Source organism: Microtus oregoni, unplaced genomic scaffold, assembly GCF_018167655.1.
Source record: "Microtus oregoni isolate MIOR12 unplaced genomic scaffold, Mior012 000009F_ref0000495, whole genome shotgun sequence".
Lineage (NCBI taxonomy): Eukaryota > Metazoa > Chordata > Mammalia > Rodentia > Cricetidae > Microtus > Microtus oregoni.
In genome coordinates, this window is record NW_024543068.1 from 11,871,604 (window position 1) to 11,891,359 (window position 19,756).

The following is a 19,756-nucleotide window of genomic DNA, read 5'->3' on the forward strand; positions in this document are numbered from 1 at the left end:
GTTCAGTCCCCGGCAAGCACATCAGGAGGCTCACAAGTGCCTGTTAGTCCAGCTCCAGAGGGATCTAAATCCCCTAACCTCTGCATATATCATACAAAGACATACACACACAATTAAAAATAATAAAAATAAATATTAAAAAGTTTTGGCCTAAACAAATGAAGCGAGTACTCTCAAAACGGGTAATGGATGGAGTTCTTTAACCTCTCTAGGCCTTCGCCTCCTCATCTGAGACATGGGCATATTCAGGCTTACCTGGGAGGGCAGCTATGGCAAGTACTCCCAACGCCTCCTGCCCTGGGCATGCCCTCTCCCTGGGCAGACACCACTCGAGGCAGCTGAGTAATTAGAGCAATGTTTACTGAGCGATACAGGACTGAGTACTAGGAAGGGTTTACAAGGATGCAAATGCACCCCCACCGCCTGGCCACCACCCCTCAACACCCAGAGCCTACAGTACTTAGGAATTACAACGGCTGTACCCGGAGGGTGGATGTCCTTAACGACAGACCATAGCGTATTTGTACTGTGTCAATCGAGTGATTATAGAAATCCATATATATATTGCTCGTATAAAATCTTTTTTTTGTAAAAAATATTAAAAAAAAAAAAAGAAAGTATAAAAAAAAGGTGTGCAGTTGGAAGCCCCGCCAGGACAGCCAGTCTGTAAACATTCATCGACTGTGTGCTTTGGGAGGGCGCCCGCGCCTCAGTGCCACAGCAAACTCCAGCAGGGCCATCACAGCCCCGCCCGCAGTGCACCCCTTTCCACCGGGCTTGGGCAGGGCTGGGGAGGGTGGATTGCAGTCCACACTGAGTTCCATCCTTGGCCACACCGTGTGTTGGGACGCATGGCTTTTCTCGGCTGCTCGGTAGTCCTTTGGGTGGGGGGGTCTCGGCAGAGAGGCCAGAGGAGCGCCTGAGGAGGCTACCTGGCTGGGCATCTCTCTGGCTGAGGTACCCTTCAAGCTGGGCCTTGGAGTGGGACAGCCCCTACCTGCGGGTCAACTTTGGTCTTGTCGCTTGGTCCCTCTGGTTTCTTCAGTCTGCTCTTGCTCTCGCGTGGCTGGGCTGAGTTTCAGAAAGGAGCCGGCTGGAGGCCAGTTATGCCAAGCCTCATGGTAGAGTTTGTCATGCGCCCAGGGGGAGACCTCCATCACCTCTTCTCCTTCTGCCGTCCCCCCTCCCCATCCTCTGAAGCCTCCTCCAAGTCTTCAGTCACTTTTTGTCCAGCTGCTCCAGCAGCGGGTTGCCTTCTGACTCGGGTGTCCTGACGCTGTCTGTGCGCACGATGCAGGTGGGGCGGTGGCGATTGAGCATCAGGATAAGCTGTTGCCGCTCCAGCTTCAGCTCCTCTATCTGGGTCTTCAGCTCGGCGTTCATGAGCTCCAGCCGCTCTGACTCCTGTGCAGACAGACACACACTGTCAGCCGCCCCTGCCAGCCTGCTCCCTAGGAGTACCCAGACACTCTGGCCGGCACCTGTCCTGCTGGCATGGTTTTCTGCCTGCCAGTCCCACGGAAGCATCTGGGGGTAAATGACCTTTTGCGGGCAGTGCCCTGTCGCGCGGTAATGACCTCTACCACAGCAGGTCCAGACATGTAGGGAATAGTCCAACTCAGAGCCCTTCTTGCTCCCTTCCCTCTAGCCGCTCCAGCCTCATGGCCCCCTTGCTGTCGACTAGAAAACATACCCAAATGCTCCCTGCAACAAGATCTTTGCACCAAAAAAAGGTGTGTGTGGTGGGGAGCCAGGTGACACTGGAGCAGGTCCGTGAAGGTAGTCCAAGGCAGCCCACAGGTGGCAGCACAAAATCAAGAAGAGCTTTGCTACGTTGCAATATCTGATGGGATAGTCTTGATGCTGGGATTGATAAACCCAGTGTGGGCCTTTCCTCCTCCATCGTGTGCCTCCCGGCCAGTAGCTTGCAATTACTTAAAACTTTCCCCTCTTCCCTCAGGATCCCCCAGAGTCTAGGAGTCTCGCCCACAGAGAGACAATCAACAAGCAACCTGCTGGACCCCAAACGAGGTTTCAAACTGGTCCCAGATGAGATTTCCTACACACTCCCAACCCTGGGGAGAGGAAGGGATGCTGAGGGTGTGATGGGGTGTGGGTGTGGGCTTGTGTGTTCAGACTGGGGAGAGGTGACAAGCATGCCTGGTCTAGGCCTGGGGCTCACACAGTAGGACCATTGCACAGTAGGATCAAAGAGCACAGCAATGGGCCTTCCTGCTTTTCAGTTACAGCCCGTAACTGCAAGTTCTCCTCATGTGTGAATAAAGGCGCCTCAGGCCAGCGAGCTCTCCGCAGAAACGACCTTGTCCCCAGGTGTGGAGAAGGGTTTGGCTCTCTTGGCTGAGGCTGCTTCACTGGCAGGAAGGGAATGGAGAATAAAGATCTGTGGTTGTGACACACAAGGCGGCCCTCACAAGGACATTCTGGCTCAAAACGCCAACGGTACGGATGCTGAGTGAACAGTGCTTCTGCCCAGTGGGGTGCAGTTGGGGTGGCCTCCCTCTGAGACCCTGGGCCTTCCGTGGAGTCCCCACACCTCCAGTGAGGGGGGCATCTTCCCTGCACTACCAGGTCGGGATTGTTTCTTATGCACATCTCTGAGGTGGCTGCACGGGCTCCCAGAGAGCTCAGAACAGCAGAGGAAGGCAGCCATTAGGATCACACCCCCAAAGCGACAGTTTCAAAAAAGAGAAAAGAAATGCTAAGGGGGAAACCCCCCCCCCAAAAAAACCCAAAAAGTGTCTATGGTGGCTTTTATTGGGACAGGCTAAGACAAGACTGGAATGCAGGCCTGGTCCACACTTCTCAGAACTCTGAGAGATGGCTAGTGTTTCTGCCATCCTCCCCACCTCCTCCAACCCAAACTGCTAACACAATCTTCAGATTGTCCTCAGCCGTTGTATTGAGAAGCCTCAGGGCCATCTACCTACCTCTGAGGATATGCCTAGGCCTGCCCTGGTGATAAACACTTTGGGGAATCCAAAGCCTGTGAACTGTTCCTCCTATGGTTCCTGAGGGGTGTCCACTCAGCACATAGCAAGGCCCCCCAAAGTGACCAGCCATTCAGAGTGCAGGAGACCAACAGGCATTACTAACAGCAGGGTGAGCAGCTGCCTCCAGATAGCTGAGCGGGTAGGGAAGGGCATCTGGGTAAGAACCCTCAGGCAAGAGGAGTGACAGGGGCAAGCTGCCATGTGGGAAGAGATAACCAGGGACCACTGCACTCAGCTCTCTAGGACACAGTTGGGTTCACAGTGGAGAGGGCGGAGAAGGCAGAGCCAGAGGGCAGCTATGCAAACCCCGCAGGCTTAGACTCAGTCTTAAGCAAGTTATCTTGTCCGTTGAGAAGTGATGATCCCCGGGATTAGGAGAGTTCCCACAGAGAAAGCACTGTGGAAACCAAAGGGCTCGAGGGGCATCAGGGAGTCTCCCTTTAACCTCTGGGCAGGAAGATAAAGATGCTTCAGGTCAGCAAGTTTTGAGGAAAGCCTGGGTTTAGATAACAGAGGAGGCAGGGCAGAGGGGAACAGCCGCGTGGACACTAGATCGGAGCCTGAGAGGGGAGCTGGGCTGGAGGGTGCCAAATGGGGCCTGGAAGGAGTTTGGCCTTGGTTACAGTGTGCCTGAAGTTCACGCTGGACATGGCTAACTCAATATAGCAGCATAGGTTTGTATTTCAAGCCCTCAGAAGTTGGAGGCAGGAAGTTAGGAGTTCAAGGCCAGTCCTGGATACTCAGTAAGCTTGAAGCCAGCCAGGTCTATATGAGACCCTGTCCTTGTGTTCCAAACCCAAAACAGTTAAAAAGCAAACAAACAAAAACCGAATGGAAGAATACGTCATAGCACTCAACACCACATAGATCTACAGCCTCCGAACCAACAACAGTGGAGATTCAATCCCTGCTGTGGACATCTGTGTCACAAAAACAGGTGAGGTTTAGGGCAACTTGTCCTGTCTGTCACAGCATCACTAACCTTTTCTTTTTCATTGTGGTTTTTGAGACAGGGTTTCTCTGTGTAGCCCTGGCTGTCCTGGAGCTTGCTCTGTAGACCAGGCTGGCCTTGAACTCAGAGATTCTCTGCCTTCTGAGTGCTGGGAAGGCATATGCATCACATCCAGCCCTGACTTTATATTTCAAAATGTCCTAGGGGACATAAAAGCGAGTTTCGTCAACTTTTCTAAGGGCTGGGAAGCAGCTTGTGTCTGGGCTAAACGCTGGCTGTTTGCTAGCTATGCTAGCTACTGTGAAGAACTCTTCCCATGGGAGGCCACCCACTCATCCCTCAGAAACCTGCCAGCAGAGGGGTCCCTTCTCATCCTTCCAGGGTCAATGTTACCACCAGGAGGAAAGCACCTAGGGAGAGCACAGAGTATCTTGGGAATGTAAAATGGTCTCCTTGCCTCCAGGGCCGGAGGACCTTGTGCTGGGTATAGTGGCACAGCAGCAGCCAGCATCATAGCAGAGAGACACCTTAGGCTGCAGACGGAGGCTTTGGGGTAGGCCCAGGGTCTGTGGGGTGTGAACTGACCCATCAGGCCTGTGCCCGCCCAAATTCAGGCCTTGGCTGATCTAAAGAGGCGAACCCTCTCAGAGGTTGTCTCTTTGGCAAGGGTGAGGGTTAAAAGCTACGTTCCACGAGTCACTCGGGTCTGCAGGCATGGCCAGCACAGTGGTCACATCAAGACTTCTCCTCCAAGGCCTCAGATGGCGAGGAAGAGGGACTGGGCCAGAGTCCATGTGGTGTTGCTCTCCAGATCTAAGCTCACAGAGTTTCCTCCATCATGGCAGCCACATCTCTTCCTGGGACAACACAATAGTATTTCATCTGCCCCAACCCAGCGGACTCCTCTGATGGGCTGGCACCTTTCTCCTCCTGCATCCTGTCGTGGTTCCCCATGACCATGGTTAGTATCATGTAATGGGGACACTCATGAGAGGGGAAGAAGGTGTCTTAATAATGGGGGCGGGACAAGAGGGATACACCGGTCTATTTCAGACAAGCCAATATGTAGGATATCTTTAAAAATGAGGCTTTGGGTCTGCCTGTCCCAACTTCCTTCCACGTGGGAAGCTAACCTCCAGCTACACTGATAACGTTCTTTTTAATTCTCTGAACACACCCTTAAATAGCAGCACCTGCTTTCGTACATGCTGCTTCTGATGCCCCCTTCAAACCCACGTTCTTACTTCCTTCCCCATTTTTTTTGTTTTGTTTTTATTTTTAGAGATGGGATTTCTCTATGTAATAGTCCTAGCTGTCCTGGAGCTAGCTCTTGTAGACCAGGCTGGTCTCGAACTCACAGAGATCCATCTGCCTTTGCCTCCCGAGTGCTGGAATTAAAGGCACGCACCACCACCGCCCAGCCTTGCCTTCCCTTATTTTGTCTCACCAATGGAATAGCTCTCTCAGTCCATTCTCAGCACTGGAAGTCCCCACAGCACTCTAGGCTCCTGAAACAACATTCCTCACTAGCTACCGCTCCTCATTTGCCATATGCTACCCACTGAGAACGGGGCCCACGGACCCATGGTACAGGGGCCCTTGGTTATCACCTGCTAGACAGAAAGATAGATGAGTCTCTGCCCTCCACCTGCTAGCAGTGTGGCCTTGGGCAAACGACTCGATCTCTCTGAACTACAGACCAATTTCTAGAGTGGAAATAATTAATGTTACCTTATGAAAAATGTCGTGACCATGTGAAATGTCTGGCACACAGTAGGTGCTTGACAAGTTCACCGGGCAACAACTATCTAGGCACACAGTAGGTGCTTAGCAAGTGTTAGTAGGCTGAAAAGCCGTCCATCTGGCGCTGACTAGCTAGTGTGCTGCTGTGTCACTGAGAGTCCCTGGTGTAACACATCTTGTCCACTGTCTGAAAAGCTCTAAGTAGCTGGAGTTGCGTGGGCAGCTTCTCCTAAGAAGCCTGGCTGCACCTCCTGGCTCTGTCCATCGGGTACTCGATAGATGGACATAAAAAACCCAACTGCCTCCTCTTTAAGGCCTGTATCTTCAAACCCGATGAATGATACCCTCACTTTAAGACCTCCCAGCAGTAGGCAATTCAGTCATGTTGATTGGCACTTCCCTGCCCAGGGTGCCCACAGCTAGGGAGAGGTCTGTACATGGCCCACACTGTTCATACCTGGGACTCCAGAAGAGCTCTCTGCAAGACTGAGATGGGACCACAAACCCCAGTGTTGGAAAACATCAGGCCAATCCAGCCTTACCTCTTCATAGCAAGAAGGACGATGTCCACTCTTGCTCTGCCCCCCTAACAGCAAGCCTCGCACACCCCTGGAGCCTGAGAACCAGAACCAGAGGTTTGGAGGCTAGTAGCGGGCTTTGGCATCAGTCCGACCCTTCAGTGGCTGAGAGAGCTGGGTGGGTCACCACCTTCATTGTGCCTTCCTCGCCTGCAGAAAGCGAACCACGAAGCTCCCTATCTTCATGGCTACTCTGCCAATAAAATGAGATAACAGTGCCTGGCTTTGCAAACGTTCACGACTACGGCTCATCGTTATGGTGACTCGCAGAAGAAAAATGCCTGCCGGTTAAGTTAGCATATAGCATTGCTATTACTGTTCAGTGGCAAACCAGTGATGGGGGTGGAGCATGGCTGACCGCCGGGGGAATGCCTGGGGACTGCCTATCCAGCTTTCCACTCTCTTCAGGGCCACCATTTTTGGAGACAAAGGCAGCAGGGGCTGAGACACAGGACCCAGGGGAAGAAAGAGCAAGCACCCTGCTAGGCATATCACAAGTAAGAAGGCAGCTGATAGCGGGAGGCAAAGGCAGTACGTGAAGCCTGACCTCACATTCAGATCAGACCTCTGGTCCCTGGAGGCAGCAACAGAGTTCAGAGGTCATCTTCAGTGGGACTAAGTGCTGGACAGGTGGGGATGCACGGTAGATAAGACGTTACAATAAGTGGAGTTTTTCCTAGTAGCCAGCCCAGGAGCTAAGTCCACTGCCCACAGACATGATTGCCCCAACATCCTACTTCATTAGCATGTGCTCTTAACACCATGGTAGCCACGGGGGCCAAAATGGATACTGCCAGGTTTGGGCCACTGGGTCAATCAGTACCCAGGATCTAAGCTCAGTGTGTGTGTGTGGGAAACATGGATCTTTCTTCCTTCTCTGTGTTGCCGTGTCTGATGATGCACCCGACTACCGAGCGCATTGGCCCCTGCAAAGGCCAAGGTGCCTCCCCTCCACCATCACCCTGCTCACCCTTTGCAGAAACTCCGTGCGTTCCTTCTTCTTGTTCCGGCATCTGGCTGCGGCCACTTTGTTCTTCTCTCGGCGCCTTTTCCTTCGCTCTTCTTCCTCGTCTAGCTGTGAGGGCACAGAGCCACGGATTAGACACCACGGGTGGCCCTGGGCACAGCTTCCCACCTGACACATGGACAGACAGGGGGACAGATCCCCCGTTTGCACCCACATCTCAGCAAACACCTCTGTCTCCTGGTCATAGGAGGATACTTCTCGGAGCAGGTGGGTAGCCTGGGGAGGAGCCAGTGTTCCCCCACCCCAAGGGCAGGGCTACCTGGCTTAGCCAGAGTTTCTGAGGCAGGCAGCTCCCCGCAAGGGAGTGGGGCAACCCGTTCTGCCTGGCACAAGCCCTCTGGGTGTGATTTTTTTCCAGGCCAGCAGCTCCCAGGCACTTCCTTTAAAAACACCTTGGGCAGAGACCAGGTTCCCATTCTGTACCCACCCCTCCCAGACAATCTTCACTCCACCTCTTCGGCTGGGATTTCAAACTCTCACCACCCATTTCTGCCAACGTGGCTCCTTTTCTTGGTCCCCCAAACTTTTACTCTATCTCCCCAGGCTGTCACAGTGACTCTGTCCCCTCACCTGACTGGAATTCTCTTCCTCTTTTTTATAGTCCTCTCCTAAGACTCCAGCTGGGAGACAGCTGGGAGGTACCAGGACACATCCCAGAGTCCCCTGAGATTACAAGCTAGCCTGTCTCCCTGGAAGGAATTCGGGAGCATAAAGGAAGGCCCCTAACTCAGGAGCAGCAACACCCTTACCCTCCCTGACTGGCAGTTGCTAAGGTTTCGCTGTCAGTATGAACAGGAGCTACCTCTTGTCTACTTTGGCAAATGCTCCCAACACAAACATCACAAGATCAAGTGACTGCTACTGTCCCGATTTGCAGACAGTAAGTTTGAGACTTAAAAGGCCACTTTATCAAAGGCCACAGCAGAGCCAGATCTTGAACTTTTGGATGGATTTCACCAGTTTCAACCTTTAAAAAAGAAGAGGAGGAGGAGGAGGAGGAGGAGGAGGAGGAGGAGGAGGAGGAGGAGAAGAAGAAGAAGAAGAAGAAGAAGAAGAAGAAGAAGAAGAAGAAGAAGAAGAAGAAGAAGAACCACCAGAGGCTTCTGTAGCCAAGGTTGTTCTCCAGCTCACTACGTAGCCAAAGATGACCTTGAATTTATAATAGGCCTGAGTGCTAAGATTATAGCTGTAGGCCATCACAAATCAATTTATTAGATGCTGGGGATTGCGTGCTAGGCAAACACTCTGTCAATCAAGCCACATTCCTTCGGGGGTATTCTGTTGGGGTGCCTTGTGCTGTTCTTGCCAACCAGGGAGATCTGGAGGCCTCAGAGGGCCAGCTGGACTGGTGACAGCTCCAAGTCAGAGGCCACAAGCTGTGGTGTTGCTCTGGGCTTGCCAATTCTGTCACTTCTTGAGTGGGATAAGGTTAGGGGTGACTCTGGCAATGCACAGCCTGTGACAAGGCCTCAGCCCAAAGGGGCATCAGCCAGGAAAATAAGTGTCCTCTCTGCATGCCCTTCTGGCACCGTCAAGAGCACGAGGAGAGGACCCAGGCCAACGCGCTGGCCCAGGAAACAGACCCTGGCAGCATGGCTTACTTCCTCCTTCATCACCACATTAAGGCTCCTCTCTAAGCCATACTGCCCCCCCCCCCAGCAGGCTGCTGGAGCGGTGCCCTCATGGATGCCACCACACCCGACACCTCCCAGGCCCCTGGCCTCCTTTGAAACTGAACCAGAAGTGACAGCTCCTCTGGCTGACCTGCGTCTAAGGTACAGAAACCTGGCTCAAATTGATTCCGCCCAACCTCAGCCTCACCCCAGAGCGGGCCGAGGTAACTGTGACATCAGGCAAAGGGAAGGAACTGGAGGAAGTGGCTGGCAGAGCAATCTCCCCTCTGCCAAGAGGTTTTGCCCACAAACTGCCATGGTCATGGGCGCAGCCTGCTCCTGCCGGGCTCCAGGGCTTCAAGCCTTCCCCTAAGCAGCCCGAGGAGACGTAGTCCCATCCCCGGAACCTGGATTCCCACCCCCCGACCCCTGCACAAGGCCTTGGACCAGAGTTGGGAGCGGCATTTTCAGGGGCTGTGGCTGCAGCTTTAACAGGTCACCTAGGTCAGTTTGACCCCAGAGCAGTGGACCATTCTGTCCACCCTCTGAGCCAATCAATCCCTCCTGTCAATCCTTTTGTCTCTGGAGGCCACACCCTCCTCCAGCTGGTCAGACCATCTACCCTAACTAAGGGGACTTTCCTTTCCTACTTGGTAAACTCCTTCTCATCCTTCAAGAGTAAATGTCACCTCCTTTAGGAAGGCCCCTTAGATGCCCCTCATAGAACCCCTGTGCCACTACAGAATTCCACTCTATGTCAGTGAAGGTGACCGTTTGCCATCCCTTCTTTTCTGGAGAATGGGTACCTAAGCAGGCACTCAGTCAGTGACGATGGGCTCAGCTGAGTGAACGGAATACTGAGTGTAGAGAATGGACGGATTCTATCTATAGACTTCGATGGTTGAGTTGACATCCATGGGATGCCTCTGCCTGTCTGCACGGGGTTGGGAGGGTGGTACCTGTCTCCTCCAGAAGCACAGTGGCGGGAAGCAAGATCTAGATGACCGGGACTAATCTGTAGAAGTCCTGTGTAGTCCTGGCATGGATCAGGGTGTGAATTTAGGTCTAGAGCCCCCATTCTGCAGCTCCGACTACATACACCCAGGCTGCCTCTCCACCCACCCTGAGCCACCTTTCCCATTTACTTACCACATCTTCCCTATCAGGATGGGGATACATTCCTCTGCCCCCCAACTGCTGCTTTGGAGCTGCCTAGGGGTGATATGGCTAGCAAGGCCCTTCCAGAAACAGGGCAGGGGCTCACGGGGCCTCTGCCTTCTCCATCCCCACAGTCACTGGGCTCCTCAATTGTCTGTGGCCCTCACTAGACAGAGACTACTCTCCCTCCCCTCCCTCAGTCAGGAAGGAAGCTGGCCCTCCCCCTCCCTAACGCCTCCTGAGTTCTCCAAAGCATCTGACAGAATATCCTCACCACACACAGTGCAGCCATCTAAAACCAGAACCCCAAATTGGGAAGGGAGTGTGTGGGGCAGAGGTCTTACAGCTGGAAGAACCTGGGTGTCAGAGGTAGCTTATAGCAAAAGGCATCTAGAGAATAGTGCAATGGAGTTGGGAGCTGGTGAGTCCACCCTTTCCAGCCATCACCGTGAGCTCTGTCTGTGGTCCCCCAAATTCCCAGAAGCCCCAGGGGCGAAGAAGTCTGCAAGATCAGTCAGAGTTGTTTCTGCACTGTATTCTTCATTGAAGGGAAAGATGCTTCAGGGACCAGCGACCTGAAAGGTTCCTCTTCACCCCGTTCCATCTCTATTCTCAAGTCCCTGCCGAGGGACAGGGAAGCTGCAGATGCTGACCACAGCTGATGCATGGGACAAGGTAAGGATGGATGGCTGTCAGGAGCTGAGCTGTGTTGTGATTTGAAGATTCTGAAGGCTGCACACAGAGATGCACGAAGTCACCAATTCCCAGCATTGCCAGAGGCAGGGAGGTCAGGCAGTTGAAGTATATAGGAATAAAGAGAGATCTGAGGGAAACGCTCAGCTCCAGGAGGGAGTCACGGGGACAAGGGGAAGGTGTGGGCCACGATGGGTGAGCAATACCCAAGGCACACACTGGGTCCCCTCACCCTGAGGCCCCTGTAAGTACAAGGTATACCAGGGAGAGGTATATCCTTCAATGTCTTATCCAGGCCCTGAGAGACGATTCCAGGAGAAACAGATACATGCAGAAGGAAGAGACAAAGATGGGCGAAGAGAGGTGGGGCTTGTGGAGACAAATGGGAGACACAGAGAGACAATGGCAAACAGCAGCACACAGGCAGGAAAAAAAAAAGCCATCTTGGTCCTCTTGATCCCACCCAGTAGGGCCTGACTATGCAGCTTGTCTTTGGGGTTCCCGATGGACCCACGGAGCTTGAGACTTTTTCCTTTGACGTGGAGTGAGTCTGAGGTTTCTACCGCTTGCTACTGAAAGACACCTGGGACATTAGGTTCCCCCCCCCCCATCATCAGGGGCGCCTGGTGATACAGGAAGAGCAGGAGGTGGTCCCAGTGATCTTAGGAAGAACTACCCAGCAGTAAAGTCTAGAACCAGCCACAGCAGAGTGCAGAGCACGGATGCAGAGGGCCCTTAGACAGCAGCTATGAAAACAAGCAAATGGTGCCAGCTCTGGGAAGACTGGCGACTAAAATCCTCCCCCCCTAGCTCCTGCTATACCATTATGCTACATGGACATGGTATTAAACTGACTCCGAAATGCATCTCTCAGCCCTCATCAGAGAAGCTTCTACGTGTAGTAGACAATGATTACCAGAGACCTACAACTGATCAACACGCCGAGAATGAGCGAGCCTGGAGCCCTCGGTCCTAAATGGGACAGCTACTTCCTCCCTCCCCTCCCAAAGCACAGAGAGCACTGCAGTAGAGAGACTGCAGCGTGTGTGAGCGCCAGAGGCGGCGGATGACTACAGCTGTTTTCGGGACACGTGTGGGCAGCTGAGTTCTGTAGGAACTCAGAGCAGGCATGACAGCAGGCACAAAACCTCGGCAAGCTCAAGACAGACAAGATCCCAGCATGGAGAAGGGAAGTAGACATGAAGGTCTACCTGAGCCGCTCAGAAAGGAGAGGAGAGGCAGTGTTCTTCAAGGATGCAGCCCTTTCTTCAGTAGATAGCCCTATGCCCACACACATTTTGGCGGCCCGTGGGTCACTCAGGTGGTAAACAAGAAACACATGAAGCTGTGAGGGGATCGTTGTGGGGAGGTGAGAGGGGAACTGAGTGGGGGGAATGAGGGTTAGCATGATCAAAACACCCTGTATGCATGTATGAAATACTACCCTCTCCCCAAACATTTAAAAATGCTCTAAAATTAGCTAAAGAATATTCCCTCTCCCTGCTGGTGCCTCCCGTTGGCCAACCTCAAAGCAAGGGATGCTGGGTAATGGTACTTTGCTAAGATAGGCCACAGAGGCACGCAGCAGGCAAGATACATTACACATGGATCTGCCGGAAGAGGGAAAATATCCCAAACACGGCTTTCTGTAGCCCCATAAAATCCCACTTGCCAGAGCTGTCAGGCAGGACACAATGACAGGGATTGGGGTCACCCCCGAAGTTATCTTTTCTGGGCAATTGCCTTCAGGCACTGTGGGGTTCCAGCACCCTGAGACTCAGAGTGAAGGTCTAGGGACAACTGTTTGCTTAGCGGCTTCCTTCCTGAACCCCACCCCAGACCTTCGGGACTGGAATTTGTCTGTAATCTGATTCCCAGGGGACTTGTGTGCCCTGGAGTTGGCTCAGGAGGGCATCATGAGTCCTCGGCTGTTCTCGCTGCAAATGTATTTCTCCCGCGGTTGTGTTCTTTCTGTAAATACCACCATCTACCTGATGGTTCCGCCAGAAACAAGCCTGAAACCACCTGAATCCAACAAGCCCCCTCACAACAGCCCATTTCACATCCTGCAAGGATCCCACTTGCAAACCGACCAGATTGCATCACCATCCAACTCTCGCTGCTGAGCCTGGTGACGTGTGATGGCCCCCAGGGGCTCTCCTGGCTACAATGTCAGTCATCTCCTGTTTTCAGTTCTCCACAGCCTCCATCACTTCCGGCACAAACCCTCGTAGGTTGGGCAGGGCCCAGTGGGAGAAGATCCAGCCCTGACTGCTTCTTCTACAGCCTGGATTTTCGTTACCCTCAACTCCAGCTACAGGACGTCCCGTGTCATCATCAGAAGGCCAAGTCCTTCCCATCCCTGGGCTCTACACATGCCGTCCCCTCTCCTGGGACTCCTTGTTCTAGATTCCACGGCCACTTCAACGGAAGGTGCCTTTCTTTTCATCACCCCCCCCCACACACACACACACCACATCTATTTCTTTCCAGGGCTTTTCACGAATCGCATTTACCTTTTACAGGTAGACATCTGCCTGCTGCTTTTCAGTTTCCCCTGAGGTTATTAACCTATTTATAGTTCATCTATCTACATAAATACCTTAGCCTGTCTCTACTGCTGTCACCCAGCCACTAGAGCTGAGTATGGCATGGCGGGGGGAGGGCCTTCAATGGCTATTTATTAATTAAATCAAGAATATTTACTTTTCTATCTTGTTAGGCATCTAACACAGACCTCTCTTGGCTCCCCACCCCCTTTTACAGATAAGGCCCAGGACTTGTAACAGCTCAGGTTTCTAATCCAGGTCTTTCAGCCCACAGGGCCCAAGCACTCCTGCCTTTTTGAAAGGTCACATGGTCTATATGTATTCCACAGGCATCTAACACCCCCACCCCACCCCTGCTGCCCTCCACCCCAAGCCTCTTCATCTAAGCCCTCCATGGGAACACATATCCACCACAGAAGTTCTGGTCCAGATAGCAAGGTTCATTTTGCTTTTTTCCTCTTTGGGTCTTTTTAAATTGAAAAACTATTGACTACACAATGAGCAGGAACAAGTAGTGGCTGCTACCTAGTTAATGGAGGGACTTCTGTTCTCCTCAGCTTGGTCTTCACCTTGGGTCATGTTCCTCGGGACACAGAACTTTGTCTCTGCAGCTGCAGGAGTTCACACGAGACTGATATGTGACACCTGACATTTCAAAGGTAGTTTCAAAATTATGTCTCTTGAAGGCTGGGGATATGACTCAGCTGACAGTGTTTGTCTACTGTGCAGAAGGCCCTGGACCCCACTGTCAGCCCTGCCTAAACTGGGCGTGGTTGGCGTGCACCTGTGAGGTGGAGGCAGGAGGATCAGAAGTTCTTAAGTCAACACTGGCTACATTATCTAGGTCAAGGCCAGCTTGGGCTACACAAAACTCTGTCTCGGGAGGAAAAAAAAATTCTTTTGTGAGACCACCAAGCGAGAACAAGAAAGAAAAATGACATATTTAACCCAAGGTATAGGAAATACAGAAACTCTCTGTCATGAGGTCACAGGGACAAAGCAATAAAGGAAGACAGCACAAGCAGGCAGGTAGACAGCGAAAAGCAGAAACCAACAGTATTGTTAGAGAGGAGATCTGAAGGGCCCGGAACCAAAGCGAGCGCAGAGAGAGCCAGGCATGGGTGTGGGTGATGGCATAGTCTGTGCTGTTCTCCATGGTCTGGGTCCTAAGCCATGCTGTTGGCAAAGCTGTGGGCCCTTCTCTGAGTCCCCATTCCTCAGTTCACACGGATGGCACAGGGTGGCTTCTGCAGGACACAGCCGCAGCCCAGAGCCTGGCGCATAGGAATGGCTCTGCAAATGTCCTTCTCTGCACACAGCAAAGCAACTAGCACTCTAATTGCCCAGAGGCACAGTGAGAGGGGAGAGAGCCGGGAAAGAGAGCCTTACAGCATCCAGTCGCAGCTCTGGGCTTAAAGCCCCTATCCAGGCCCACAAGAGCCCCCACAATGATATGAAGAAGCCACATTTCAACACCAGGGACCCGTGAGCACCCTGAGAAGTAAACACCCAAATGCCAAACATACCAGACATTCCCCCACATAAATAGGCTGTGATGAGCCAGGGGTTCCCTCGGCCCCCCCATCAACAAAGTAGGGCAGCTCAGAGGTGAAATCTTGGCCACCGCCACTCCTGCAGGGATTAGGAAACCCCAGGCTCTGTCCCCCTGCAGCCTTCAGGGGCCACGCCTCTAGCCGGCTCTCCAAACCATCCGCCCTTGGCCTCTCTGCTTCCCCAGCCAAGCCTTCTGATGCAAGCGGCCAAGGGCTGAAGGTCTGCTCCTTCTGGGCACGGCTTTGCGAGCAAATTCACACATATGGCACTCAAAGGTCAGGGCGGCAACCCCAAGCCACGGTCCAGAACGAGGCCAGTTAATGCATGGTTAATAAAGGAGGAGGGCTATCTGGGTAGGACCGTGTCTGCAGAGGAGACACCCAGGTTAACACCAGCAAAGCAGTCTCAATAGTGCCCAGTCTTCCAAGTTTTCAGGACTAGCTGAAAATATGAATTTTTAAAAGTAAGACCTCTCGATTCTTAACATTGCCAACTAGTTCCATTTTGAAGTGAACACCGCTTGAGCCTAAAAAAAAAAAAAAAGAACAACAACAAAAAAAAAAAAACCCACATCTGTTGTACTGCCTCCTGGCTCGCTTTTGACTCCAATGGAGTCTGCCATCAGAAGTCTGGGGTCTCGTCATCCCTATCAATGTCCTACTGAGACCCTGAGCCAACCACGCTCTGGACCATCTCAACAGTTTATAGAAACAATAGCTCCCAGTTCTCTTTGACCTGTAGGTACATCTGCAAGGGAAGCTGGGGGCCCTTGTTTTCTTGTTTTACCAGTGAACAAACTGCAGTTTGGGAAGGTAAAGATCAGCCCATAGCTCCATAGGCAGGGCAACTAGTGGACTCGGTGATGGCAGGCTGCCTCCTGCGGCTGACCGGTCTAGACCCTCCTTTCCGCTGACTTCCCTGGGTTCTGACCTCCTGGCAGGGATGGTCACAGAGCAGGGAGGAAGAGTGAAGTACAGGAAGGACAATAATATTCTCCTAACCCCGTTGAAGAAGTTTTAGTATGCACAGATTAAATGGCAAACCACCAGGACCCATCCCTAGATTCTACAGATGGGAAACTGAGGCTGGTACCAGGTTTACACTTGAGGGCAGGAACTGGGTCCCAGAGGACAAGTTCAAAGGACACTTGGGGATGTGAGGGTGATCTGACTGCAACATCTGTCACCCCATTGATCTCCAGGGTTGGTCTGGTTTAACCAGCTGCCTAGGCAGGTGTCCTCTTCCTCCCTCACTGGTCCATGTGCGTCCCTCCCGAAGCTGCATTCAGTTGAAGAGGACAACCTTCCCCAAATAGAGGAGGTCCCGTCTTCCGTCAAGGGTATGTGAGTAGCTGCGCTCCCCCCCCCCCCCCGCTAGAACCTCCAAACAAGCTCTCAAAGGACACTTGGGTTCATCCTCTTAGGCCATTAACTGTCTGTGTCACCTCTATTCTTGAATTCTCTCCATCTTGGTCCAGGTCACTGGCACCACCGCAGGTACCACGGCATCCACTCCTGTGGTTTCACAGCCTCCTGGACACGACTACTAACCAGATCTTTATGTCCACACCCACATACCCAACTGACGCCTGGACACTCACTGTGACACGCTTCAGCCCCCAAAGATATCCCCTACTGTCTCCTTCCTCTCTGTTCTCCACCCTGGCTGGCATCACCACACATTCGTTCCCCAGAGCTACAAGCTCTGGCCTACTCTGTCCTATCTTCCTCATTATCTTCAAGTTTGACCTAACTAGACACCCAGTTCCGTGCCCTACACCAGGAATGTCCCAGATTCTACAGTTGTGACATGGCACCGTCATCTACAAATGGATTGTGCAGCAGTCAGAGCTAACCTGAGATGCACGTGGCCCATGCAACATAGATTGGACATGCCCACCCTGCACGGCTTTCAGATTTGGTTTCTGTCTTCCATCTCTACCACCGCTTTCCCGAACCCTACTTCCCAGCTGGAACACCACAATGGCCTCCCTGGAGGACTCCTGGTCCTGCTGTAACTATCCTCCATCCTCCCAGCCACTAACTCCTTCCCAAATGCAAGCATAACCACTGGCGGCCCTTTGATGGCGGTAGTGGCTTTCCTTGCTCTAAATGCCAAGCTGCTTATTAAATCACACAAGGTTCCTGTGCCCTAGCCACACCTGCCTGTGATCTCCCCTGCTGCCTGTGCCAACTCTACCACTCTGTGTTCCCGAAGCGCCCGGTGCTAATTCACCTGAGACCCCCCCTGGCCTGCATATCTCTGCACCATTCTGCTCTCAGCTCACTTTTCAGGTCTCCTGTACACTTAGTGGGAATACCACCTCCATCAGGAAGTCCTCCTTGACTGTAAGCCCTCAAGCCGAGAACCATCCCTCTGAGCTCCCATCCAACTCCGAGCTTCTCCTTGTTTGGTACCCTCTGCTACTGTCCCCATCCCAGTGGGAGTTCCATGAAAAGAAAGCCTGTATCATGTTGGCTTTTTGTGTGCCCAGAAGATGGCTAAACATTTGCTAAGAGGAAAGGAGGCTCCATCTAGACAAGAACTTGGGTCTTTATTTCCCTTTATGGTGCTGGGGACCAGACCTATGGCTCCAGTATAAGAACCCAAGATTTCAGATCCTGGTCCAGTGTTTTGCTACTGCACTCTGCTGCCTGAAGAGCCGGCATGTAACCATGGCAACTGCAAGCACCAGGCCCTGTTCCCTGGAGGCCACTTGATAAATGCTGGAAGAAGGCTTCATGAGAGCATTGATGGAAGCACCAGCTCCCCTGCCACAGTGATTCCTCAGCTCCTAGACACAGCAGGTGGATGAGCGCTCCCTGTACCTGCCGGCAATGATAGGGAGAAATGGGGCTGGAAACTAAACCCCAGCCTGAGGTTCCTGAACAGACAAGACCTTAAGATGTTATAGCTCTGTGCATTCATGAGGCAAAAGCTCACAGAGGTGAGTGAGCATGCCCAGGTCCCTGGATCAGATACTGGCAGGCCTGGCAGAAAGCCACTGTCTTCCAGGAAGAGGCACGGATACCATTTTTACCAACTGGTAGTCTTTTATGAATTGCTACACTAGTGCCTCAGGCTCACCAACTTCTGTCTCCTCTCCCCACCACCCTCACCAAGAAGTGATGCTTGTCTCTGACTTTGGCCTTCCACCCACCTAGTCCACAGGGGGAAAAAAATCTTCTGGGTCAAGAGAACCTATAAAACAAAAGGCTGCTAGGCGTGGGCTGCTTTACAGCACATGTTGGGAAAGGGCCATTTTCACAGAAAGCCATGCAGAACAGCCTGTTTCCGAGGCTAAGAAAAGACAGCATTGTGTTTGGAACAAAGCCTCCAAAATCAGGCTGAGCAGGGTGACACCCATTCGCTGACAACCGGGCTAGAGAAAGAGCAAACAGCGCTACTAGGAATGAGAACGGAGGAGACACCGGAACAACCACCCTGGCCCAGGCAGGGATCAGTTCTAATCAAGAAAAAAAGAGACAACAGCCAAGAGGGAACTGTTCCGAGAGCGAAGACTTTTATTGAAATTTATCTGTTTCAGGCTTGGTCCACACCTACAGATTAGTGGGCTCTGGTTTCCCAATGCTAGGCCATCAATCTTTTTTCTTGTCCAGCTGTCTAGTCAAAAGACGATAAAGGCCTCTCAATATCCCCCAAAAGGCAGGCACAAAGCAGAAAACAAACGGCAGGGGAAAATCAATTTTCTCCTCAAAAAGCTAATAGCCCGCTGAAAGTGATTTTTTGGCATGTGCCCACACACAGGGCAGAGGCTGACACTGGCCGTCTTCCTCAATAGCTCCCCACCTTAGCTATTCTATTTTATTTTATTTTTGAGACAGAGCCTCTCACCAAACCCGAAACTTGCCATTTTACTAGACTGGCTGACCACTGAGGTTCTTCTGGTCTCTGGCTCCTCAGCAGCAGGATTGCAGGTGTGTATCACCACGTCTGGCTTTCACGTAGGTGCCAGGAATCTAACTCAGGTCCTCACGCTTATGCAGCAAGCACTTTGATTGACTGAACTATCTCCCCAGTTCCGAAATGGCGTCTCTAACAGCGCAGTGTGTTGTGAAATGCCTGGAAGATGCTGGTCAATGAACGAGATTCCTGCTCCTGTGCACGGAGTCCACCAACAGTTAGAGAGAGGTTCAGCCGCTGCACAGCGTATTTATGAACGGGGCTGCTCTGGAAGCTCCCATTGGCCCAAGTGGCCCTTTTCAAGTGCCAAGCCGTTAAAGCCTTTGGAAGTCATTTGTCTTTCACTGTGAAGGTGAAAAACAAGGTCTTGAGCTTAATTATTCCCCACCAAGGCAGTTCCATTTCATCTGTATGCAGGCTGTGCAGCCAAACCACTGGGTTCAGCCAATTTCTCTCGGGCGCAAGCAACAGATAACTGACATCACTCAGCAGAATGGCCGCCTCTCCGTCAAGGGAACTGGACGCTGGCCAATAAAAACCCTGCACTCGGGACAAGGTCAAGTAAGGTCACAGCCAGGGATGCCTGGCTTAGAGGATGGAAGGAAGGCTTCTCCACTAAGATGAAAGATCAGATGGGTGGGGAAGAGCTTGGCCATGCTAAGGCAGGTGGAGTATGGCAGACAGCTGTGGCTGGCCAGGGGGAGGATGGAGTGATGCCCTACCTAGTCCTTAAGCCGGACCAGTTAAGAACTCAAGGGCAGTCACAGCAAATGCAGGCTCCCCGGGCATGGGAACAGCTTATCTGATTGTCCCTTCCTATAACAACAAAGGAGCCAGCTTAATGAATTGGGTGAAGTCCCTCAGGGCATGGGCACTGCTGAAGTCAGGCCAGAGATCTCAAGACATGGAAATAAGGGGTTTGGATGCTGACTCAGACCAAGCGCTGGTTGAAAG

The 19,756-nt window shown here is 52.4% G+C and overlaps 1 protein-coding gene across 3 annotated transcripts in view; it reads right to left on the reverse strand.

Moving 5' to 3' along the window:
• Positions 1–346: 346 nt before the first annotated feature.
• Positions 347–19,756, reverse strand: part of Jdp2 (Jun dimerization protein 2) — a 43,579-nt gene continuing 24,169 nt past the window's right edge. Inside the window, exons 3-4 of one of the 3 annotated variants that reach the window (XM_041658815.1) lie at positions 7,255–7,359; positions 347–1,404 (exon numbers count right to left, since the gene is read on the reverse strand). In XM_041658815.1, the coding sequence (XP_041514749.1) occupies positions 1,219–1,404; positions 7,255–7,359 (291 nt within the window). In that variant the 3' untranslated portion in view covers positions 347–1,218. Of the gene's footprint in view, positions 1,405–3,907; positions 4,164–7,254; positions 7,360–19,756 lie in introns of those variants that run through there. The other 2 variants (XM_041658817.1, XM_041658816.1) reach the window with 2 other exon arrangements.